The 10,295-nt window shown below is 33.7% G+C and overlaps 1 protein-coding gene across 2 annotated transcripts; it reads right to left on the bottom strand.

Moving 5' to 3' along the window:
* Nucleotides 1-521: 521 nt before the first annotated feature.
* Nucleotides 522-9,207, bottom strand: LOC126726696 (small RNA 2'-O-methyltransferase-like). 2 transcript variants are annotated; one of them, XM_050432024.1, is made up of 10 exons: nucleotides 8,978-9,203; nucleotides 8,034-8,308; nucleotides 7,777-7,866; nucleotides 5,498-5,961; nucleotides 5,145-5,390; nucleotides 3,276-4,231; nucleotides 2,473-2,624; nucleotides 2,281-2,397; nucleotides 1,421-1,537; nucleotides 522-1,217 (listed from the first exon to the last, which is right to left on the bottom strand). In XM_050432024.1, exons 2-10 carry the CDS (start codon nucleotides 8,304-8,306, stop codon nucleotides 774-776), a joined length of 2,859 nt encoding a protein of 952 aa, XP_050287981.1. In that variant the 5' UTR covers nucleotides 8,307-8,308; nucleotides 8,978-9,203; the 3' UTR covers nucleotides 522-773. The 2 variants fall into 2 exon arrangements, 1 of the variants encoding a protein (XP_050287981.1); XR_007656043.1 differs by having other exon boundaries at nucleotides 1,093-1,217; nucleotides 1,421-1,545; nucleotides 8,978-9,207.
* Between the last annotated feature and the right edge of the window lie 1,088 nt (nucleotides 9,208-10,295).

Genomic DNA, 10,295 nt, shown 5'->3' with positions numbered 1-10,295 from the left:
TTCTACTAAAAACTAGGAGACAACTAAACCAAATTAACTCCTACTTCCAAGAATTACAAACGACTCCAAGAACAAACTCCTATAACACATTGACAATGACTCAACACAATTAAAGGGAAGCATTATCCCATTTCCTCACGATCTATTATGACTCGTTCCCTTTTCTATGTAAGAGGACATAATTCAATCCTTGCTTCAAAAAGAAAAAAAGACCTAATTTAATCCCATAACATAGAATACCACCATCTATATGGATAAACCCCTAATTCTACAAATAGTGTAGTTTTACAACAAAAATTTAACTAATTCAGGACCCTTATTTTTCTCACCCTTCTTAATTTTGCTATTTGCATGCAACAACACTAAGTCACACAAACTCATTACATTTATTGCCAGGACGAGACTTGCCACAGGTGGGAAGAAGATTTACAAATAAATAATTTAATAAATAAACTTCGATCTGCAGTGTGTGAACGGACCAGAGAAAGCATCAGCTGATTTGCAGGTATGATATCCAAAAATATGGGTCAAAATAAGTCTATATTAAGCAATTGAAAGAAGAGAGCCAACAATGAATTTGCAAGGGACAAGCAATTGCTTTAGTTTTGGGGGCACGTCTGTATGCATACACATGCATTTTCTTTTTGATCCAATAAATATTTCCCTACCTAAACATTGGTTACTCAATCTAGGAGGCCTAAAGCTCTAATAAAATTAAACACAAAACCCCGGTCGACACGTTCCAAATGGACTGTATAAGGAAGATGAAGTTGTCAGCTAGAAGATGTTGAACTACTCCACTCCCATATAACTTGGTAATGATGTTCTGTATCTGCATTCTTAAAAAGATCATCTCCCTGAGGAGGGCAAATTCTTCTGAAGACAGCAATCTGGGAAGCAAACCCTGGTTCCGAGTCAGCAGATCCACCTACCCCACTGAACTCAACGCTGTAATTGTGCTTTGCAGCTAATTCAGTTGCCCAGTGGTTGAACTGCTCTCTAGTCCACTCAAATTTGTGGTCATGGTTGCGAAATTTACAGGATTGTGACTGGGTTTTCTCATCTGGATCCTCTTCTTGGCTTGATGGACTAGATTTCTGGAGTATCACATTGTATTCATAGTTTGGAGTTGAAACAATAAGAACCTTTGGACAAAAACAACTCAGCACAACATCTCCGAACAGACATGCCTGATCTTCTTCCATATGCTCAATAACCTGTAATTCCAAAGATTCAGCTGTCAATCAGGACCAGTAAGGAGCCAGTTTATTGATTTGGATGAAAATATATAGCATGTAATTTTCCATTGTATTTGCCATTTTTAAGGCAGGAATGGAAACATTTCAACAGCTAAAATAAGGTAACAGAAACTATGCATTTTAGTTAAAAATTAAGTGAATTGAGAAGGGTAATAGAATACCTCTAAGCAAGTGCCAATATCAAACCCACATAATCGGGAATCAAAATCTGTGATGGAACCATCATAAAGAACGGCAGAATTGATGCCTGTATTGTTGCTCAGTTTTGAGTGAAGAATCTGCAGTACTAACAAGAATCAAGATCCTCAGATAAAGCACGTGGTTAACTGTAAAGGAATGAAACATCATAGTAGAAAGAAAATACAGAGATAAAATCCACGAACTTTTACATAAGGGAGAACATTTTATTTTTTTAATTTTTTTTAACAAGGATGAAAAGGTTTTATTCTTAATGTATACACCATGCAAAACAGATGGATGAAATTAAATGCACTCAAACCAAGGAAACAAAGTCAAATGTATCCTCTAAAGATCTGCAACCTTTAAATTGGTTATTTTTTCCATCAAAAAAAAAAAAAAAAAGGTTATTTTTAGGCAAGTGTTCAACTCTACAGCGTATACATCCATTTGGTATGACATCAATTTCCTAAATGGAAATGACAAGAGGTTTAGGCTAACACCAATGAAATCATTCTCGTAAGAAACCAACAACCATATATTGGCATGCATTCCAGCATGACTAGTGTTTGTGTGTCTATAATATATATATATATATATATATACACACACACACATTCAGCAAAGGACCAACATTTTCTTTGTAAGGTTCTCAATGATTAGACTGGCCAATTAAACAATGAAACCAGTACCCTTGAACATAATCAAGGTGTTTAGCAGAAAATCTGACATTATGCACTCCACTAGGTAATAAACCTAAGATGGAGTGACCATTACTCAAAAGAAAATTTTGGGATTTAACAAGGAAACTATGCAAAACTGAGCAGCTGTAAATGGTTCATACCTTTGCTGCACGACCTAAACTCTTCTGTGAAATATCAACACCAACAATTTTTTCCAGAGCAGTTGGATAATTTAATAACGAATCCAATAAACTACCAGAGCCACATCCAAAGTCAACCTGAAGATAAAACAGAGATCAACTAAATTTAACATATCAGCACAGAAAATTCACAGATGAGAAATGCTTGCATACCAAAGTAGTGGCACCAGATTCTTTGATGCGTTGCACTGCATATTCCACACGTTGCTTTGAAAGTGGAGGGCTGAAAAGAGCCTGCTCCATTCTGTCTTCCAGAGGTTCTGTTACCTGCAACAATCTTATAGAATACTCCAAGCAGCAGGATTCTGCATGTAAGAGAACAAATAAGACAGTGCACAGTTAGTTAGATCTCAGAATCAATACTCGAAGTAAAAGAAATGAAAGAAAATAGATAGGCCCTTACTACAGGTTGGTAATCAGTTACAAATGAAATATGTCAAAAAGTTCACTCATAAGTTGCCACATAACATAGAATTTGTTATATTTCTCAAAACATGTTCCATTGTCTTAGAGAAAACAGTTTTGAAGGAAAAGAGAAACTGAAAGAAGTTGTTTCCCTCATTTTTAATCATGCATCTCTTGTTGACACTAATAATAAACCAACATTGCTGTATTGCCTCCTTGCAGTAAAATAGGAAGTATTTTTCATAATCTCCTACCAACAAGGAGCAATGAGAGAATTCTCAGTGTGCAGCTTTTTAAGATTTGACCTTCTTTTTCACCACTCAGTCAAATGATTTCTTTTTCTAACAGATGCAAATGTTTAACAATGACAGCCAATCAACAGGGCATGACCAAGCAATTGCATGCCTTCAACATAATGAAACCACCTTGCAATCAACTTTGAAACTGAGACTGAGAACATCAATATAAAAATTCAGATTGTTAAGAATTCATCGATTTCATAATTACGAGTCAGATTCATGTAGCTACAATGAAAGGATAGGGAAGCTCACTTGAAGATAACAATGAAAGAGTCCTTGCAGAATTAACAGCTGCAGCTAAAATAAACTCTTCAGGGGGCAACTCTGTTTTAAAACAAGCAGACTGACCAATGGACATCAGAGTCACAACTAATTCAAGACGGGGAATCACTGCTCCAACCCCTATCTCAAACTCAAACTTGGAATTACTTTCAAGATTTTCCTTCATATGTTCACCTTCTGTTACCAAAAAAACAGAATAACTAATACATAACAAGGATCCATTGGAAGGGCAGACACCAGAATCTGGTCCCTCAATGTTTAAAGATTGAACTCCTTGTTCTGGCATAGTATTTAGCATACTCATAGTGTTTGGTTCTAGAAATTTGACCCCTTCAGTCTCTGCATGGTGAACAGTATGAATTGATCGAGACAACACAAACTCCTTAAGAAAATTTTCATGAGAAAATTGAACATCGAGGACATTGGCAGTACTATTTAGCTTCTCTGAAGGCAAGTTTAGGTCCTTAAAATACATGTTTAACCAGGAGATAATTTTTAAAGAAGTGTTCTGGATGGAATCATTCTGCTTCTTAAACGAATCTTTGGGGGAACATTCTATAATCAAATCCTGACTCTTCGAAAATATTTTTATTTCACATTGATAGCTGACTGCTGATTCAACTGATTCCCTGGCATCAGTAGAAATAGCACCTCCACTTGCACGTTCTGTCTCTTCTTCAGATGAGTCTGTAACCTTCAACTTCTTGCTTGATCCAGGTGACTCAGACACTGCTTTTAAAGGAGTACTTATAGGAGAAAAGACTGGTTCAGATAGCCTATGCTGACGACAGAATGTAAACAGGACATCTCTTGGCAACGAACCCCTCCAATTTGTTCTTGTAGTGAATGCCAAAGGAAACTCTGCTGTTAGTACTGCTTCTCTGGACAGCTTGTAAATTCCACCTGGTATCTTACTTATGAGCATCCTGAAATCCATCTAATTATGACTAATTTAGGCAAGGGTGCATGGTTACACAATAATTCAGCAAAAGGCACAGTAGCTGTACATGTGAAACTTATTCTCCACCTTACTCTTTGACAAGAAGGCTAAAAAAATATGAGAAAAGAAAAAAAAAAAAAAAATTGGGAAACCTTCAGAGGTTTCCTAAACAACTCCAACCTCTTGGAAGGCTTCACAAAAATGGTGATCTCCCCTATGATTTTGTAATTTGTAATTTTTTATCATTTGCGCAAAAATAAAAGTAATTAAATGGTTAATACAATTATCATAATGCTAAATATTAGACTCTACCCAACTGAGAGACAATATTAACGAAATAGTACTCCAAAAAAAAAAAGAGTAAAGATATGAAACAAGTTAGAAATGTAGACACAAACAAAACAGAACATATATCATAATATACTGAAATGGCATGAGGAAATGAAAAAAATATTCATAAATTTTGTTCAGACAATTCACCAACAAAGTATCCATGAAACATGATTTGTGGAATTTAAACTGATCATAGAGCAAACTGCACAAAAGTACTAAATAAATGCAGATTCTTTATGCTTCTGCATTAATTTGGATAAAACATAACGATCAAGTATCATTTGGAGTTGACAAGGCAGGTTCTATAAACACGGGTGTAAGAGTTTGGAAGGCATGTTACAGTCAATGTATAATTAAATGACAGTCTAGGCAACATCCACATTGAATCTTTTTAAGATTTCTTAGATTTGTTGAATTTCATATTGTAATTGGTTAGGATTAGTGGGTTACACATCCTGTGTAATCTAGCAGTCCTTCATTTAAGTATAAAATTATCATTTTTGAAATCACTTGAAAAGGATCAATATGGTAAAAAAATCAATAAAATACATGAAGTCAGAAGAGACCTATAATATGATTGCACGGATACATCTTCATAGAAAAGGTCTTTGGACCTCCAAGTGAATCCAATGGATGCCAAAATTGCATCACCATATATATCTTGACTGGACAAATAACTTGCCCTTGCATTTAATGATACTTCAGAATGAAGAGCTTCTTTTGCATTAGGATGATCTGATGATGGCTCTATCAGATATGACTGATGAGCAGCGAAGTACAATCTTGTCTCAGAAGAAGCTTTACCAATAGCCCTGTTAAAAAACCAAGTACTGGATTAAGACTCAGATATAAGAAAGCCACTTTAAGCATTGAAAATTTCCTTCCTCCTAGGCTCTGCTATTAAATGGCTTCGCCCTACCTGGAGATCAGAACCTTAGCAGCATCTGCTAAGTCAAGTTTTTTGGCAATAACATCCAGGTAATACCCTGTTGAGGAAATATCAAGAATCACAAGTTCAATGGCCTTTTCCTGTGAACATGGAATACGTATGGCTTCAACTAAAGTGCTTTGTGGGGCGCCAGATTGTTGGTCAACCGATGACTCTATAACTTCAGGAGGGTATAAATTTTTCCTCCAAATCGAAAGCTGCCCCTCAGAAGTAGCAACAAACTCAGACAATCTTGAAGCGGCCCTCATAATCAATGGAATAACCAAGAATGGATTTGATTCCACCTTTGGATTGATGCATTTGCAAAGACTGTTAAGCTTTGAATCATAGACAGCCATGACAGAAAGCGGAACCAACCCACAAAGATCACCTTCTCTCTCCAAAGCTGCTCTTAAGTGACCACTAAGGGGGTGGGGTGGATCAGATGAGAGGAACTTTACCATGACACAAAAGCAACACAGAGAAGGTCAGAGACAAAAAATATACCCAAGGTAACATAGAATTTTATTTCCAAAAATGTTTGCAGCAGGATGTATTTATACTATAACATCAACGAAGGTTTAGAAAACAAAATGAGCCTATAGAAGTCATCCTCTATCTGTATAGTTGCTCTAAAGTGACACCTCACAAGACAGATAAATTAATTATATCAATGCCAACATAGAAAAGCACAAAGCTACATAAAAATCAAATCAAGGCAAGGCTCCATAAAAAATCATATAAATGCTTAATTGTCTAAGTAATTTAATAAGCAATCCATCAGCATGTAAAACTCAGGGAAAAAGAAGAAACGCAAAGCACAGTAGTCAGAGATTCAGATTGCCCCAAAAAGGCCAAAAAAAAAAAATATATATATCATGACGCACTAGTTACATGACTAAGGGCATGTTTGGTACACAAGAATAGATTCAAGAATGGAATAACTATTCCTTTGTGATCACCATTTAGTTGCTTGGTTACGGTTTCATTACAGGGAATAGCTATTCCTTAGCAAAAGGTCCTTAATAATTATTCCTTAAGTCACGTAGCTCAAAAAATTGAAATTCCCCAAAAAACGATTGTTCTCTCTCACTATAGTCGGGAAGAGTAAGATTATTTTCTTTAATAAAAAGGTAACATTTATAATTATTGATTGTTATATTTAATTATTAAAAAAAAAAAAAAAAAACTGTTGACAAGTATAAGTCTAATCAATTGTATTATGATACGAATTATTGATTGTTACAAACTCATTTTTCCATATGTATTAATTTAAATTTCAAATATGTATTAACTTTTTTTTTTTTTTAATTTATTGAAAATGTATTATTTTTTCACCCCAAAAAATCAAACTTGTTTTATATATCAACTTTTTCAAGTAAGTGAGTTTGTCATTTTTTAGATTTTTTTTTATAAGTTTCCACATGTGAGCTTATTAGAATTAAATATTTGGGGAAGTTTTACTTATCAAAAAAAATATATTTAGGGGAAGTTTTAATCGTTTTAGACATTTATGGAGATAACAACTTTGAACAAAGGACAATCCTTTTTTTTTTTTTTGGTAGAAAGGAAATTCAATAAAACTAAAGAACCAAAAAAGTTTCAGGACAAAGCCTGTTACAAACACACCATTCAATCTGAAAGATAAAAATCTAACAAGTCCACTGGTGGACCATCATACAACACAAAAACGGAGATTTGATTGAGTCCCAACCTCGCCAAACTATTAGCACATCTGTTAGTTTATTGATTTTACAATAATTTTATCACACATAAGCAGATGTTAAGTGAGATCAACAAAGAGAACAATATAATTATATAAGAGTATTTTAGGAAATTTGATTGGGATATGACCCCCATTCTATCATCAAATCAAGCTATACCAAACTATGAATTACATTCAGTCATTTATTATCACCAACACATGCATAGGAATAATTATTCTATTACAGCACCACCCGCTTTTATTCTTGTTTATTTATCAAAAAAAATTACTCTATTACAGCTTCTTGGATTATGTGTAATACTTACTCTTATTCCTAAGTAATTATCATTACAATATTACCAAACATGCACTGTTCCAACAAACTATATATTAATAGAAACAAAGTTAGCTACTCTTAGTTATTTGAATTCCAAAAATGAATGAAGGTACAAATCCCTGTGTAGTAGGAAAAGAAAGATTGAAAAAAAAAAAAAATATATATATATATATATATATATATTAAAAAAACGCTATTCACAATTTTTTGCCAATTCAAACCACTAACCTCATTTGAGAATAGATATGTGAGACGTTCAACTAATAAATCTGATGCTTCCTGTGGAGTGGGACTATCAGTTGAAATTTGGATGCCTAGCTGCGGAAGAAGTAATTTAACCCCCCAAAAAAGGACAAAAATGGTTATTACCAAGTGTTGTTCCCACAAAAGTAGATATCACAAGTGAGACAATATATGAAGTACTGGCCAGACAATGAATAAGAAAAATAGCAGGGGTAATTAATGGAAAGGGCGATGAACAAAACCTTCTCTATAGCCATCTCTGCAGCAGATTTCTCAGCATCCTTCTTTCTCTTAAATATTCCTGACTCAATTGTAATTTCTGGCAGCTGCAAGATGCAGCGGTAACTACAGGGCCCTTTCTGTGGGATGGCCAATCCTGGGCATCCCTTTTCAGAAGATTCCTGTACTTCCTCTACCTTATAGCAAGCCTTGCTACCAAACTTTTGGAATATAATAGATTTAGGTGCAAGGTTTGTCTTCTTGACCACATCAGCCGGGGATTTTCCATTTTCCATCACTATCATTTGAGCATTTGAATATAAAAATTACCAAATTACAAATTTATCACATAAATAAAAAAATATCTCAAAGATAGTTGATTTCATTAAGGAAAGGGGTGATATATAGGAGATTAGCATCTATTTGGTAAGTAGTATAAAGTATTAATGTAGACACTGCATTTTGGATGCGGTTTCTCACAATTAACCAAATTTATATATAGCAATTAACATAGTATGAAAGGGTTTTTATTTATTATTTCTTACTGAAACAATATGGACTTTCTTCTTGCAAGTCAACAACTAAGGAATGAAGCAATAAAGTCAGAATTTTGATAAATATGAAAATGTGAGAAAATTTCAACAAAACCCCATAATTTATTTACTCTTTTTATGTCCCTCAATTTTCTCAGCGAAGTTAGCAGTAGGCAATAAGTTTCAAAAGTCTTCAAATAACTTGCATGGTGATCTTATATAGGAAAGACCCAAAAAGATTTGATTTTGAAAACAAAGGACATAAATTTAGGCAATTTTAGCAAATGGGTCTGAAACCAAGCAATGCAGTAAGCAATTGGAACAACATTAGACTCAAAATTGAGCAAGAAAAACTCAATGGGTTTTCGTCCAACAAGTTAAAAACACAGAAACAAAAGAAAAAAGAAAAAAAAAAGCATAGATTAAAGCCATACCTAAACATGGGCAATGGGAAATTGTTCAGCTTTTTGGGGTTTGAGTTGAGTGTGATGTTTGTGTTTGTGTTCTGTGGGGTTTTGGGCTTCTGGGTTTACTTCTTATAGTACTTGGGGGGTTTTGGGAAAGCAAAGAATTTTTAAAGAGAGTTAAGACTTAAGACTTAAGAGAGAAGGGGGCAATGAAGTGGAGTGAGAGCGAAAGGTTAGTGAGTCCAATCAGAACTGAACAAAAAAAAAAAAGTCACGCACTCACGCCTTTCCCACTGGCCTTGAACGTGGCAGTTAAGGAGTTACTTTTTTCATTTTTCTTTCTTAACACCATAAACTAAAAGCCACAATTTTAGTCCAGAGTGATAGCTTTTACTTGTAAGATCACATTTTCTTTACAACTTATAGATTATCACATGGATAATATTGCGGCAAAAGTTGTGGATTAGCTTGTGCCCCTCTTCTCTCTTTTTTTTGTTGTTTCTTTGTAGTTAAGGTGAGGGAAGGAATTTCCTTTTATGGTTCTATTCTCTTTTTTTTTTTTTTTTTTTTTTTTTTTTTTTTCCTTTTTAGGGAAATAATGAAGTGTACGTATGGTACATACAACACTTAAAAATTGTATATTCAAACTTCAAAATTCTATGTAATTTAAAATGAGAAAATTTTCATAATTTAACTAAAATCATATAATTTGTTTAGTTTAAAATAAGATAATTTAGCTAGTTGAAGGTTGAAACTCAATATTTTTCAATATTTATCAAATTTCTTTTTTTCTTTCTTACGTGACAAACTTTATTTTAATTCATTCTTCCACTACTAGATCAAAACATCAAATTAGGGTGGGAAAAGGATTTTTATTACCGAAATTTTTAGGTAGTATTATTTAAAACATAAAAGGAACACTTATTTAATAGCTTTCCTATATATTTTGGTAAGATAGGAGAGAAGGCTCAACAGAGGAGAGGAGAGGAGAAAGTGATCATAATGTATTAATTTTTAATATATTTCAACAACAAAAAAAAATGCTGATACCACAACATTTATACCACTTTTGCAACAACTTGTCACATAGGGAGTTATAAGGGGTTGAGAAAAAATAAATAAATAAAAGGTTCATATTTCTATCATTCATAATTCACCATATGACAAGTTGCGTAAAATATTGAACCTTTTCCTCTACTCTTATCATCTTCCTCTGTCTCCCTCAATTTTGAAACATATTAAACTTCTTAATAAAGTTTCCAAGATAAAAACCACTCGAATCTAGAAGCTGGCAAAAAAGAATTAAAAAAAAAAAAAAAAAAGCAAAAGAATATTGTTTGCGATG

The sequence above is a fragment of the Quercus robur genome, chromosome 5, assembly GCF_932294415.1.
Source record: "Quercus robur chromosome 5, dhQueRobu3.1, whole genome shotgun sequence".
Classification (NCBI taxonomy): Eukaryota; Viridiplantae; Streptophyta; class Magnoliopsida; order Fagales; family Fagaceae; genus Quercus; species Quercus robur.
This window is presented reverse-complemented; position numbering and strand designations above follow the sequence as displayed.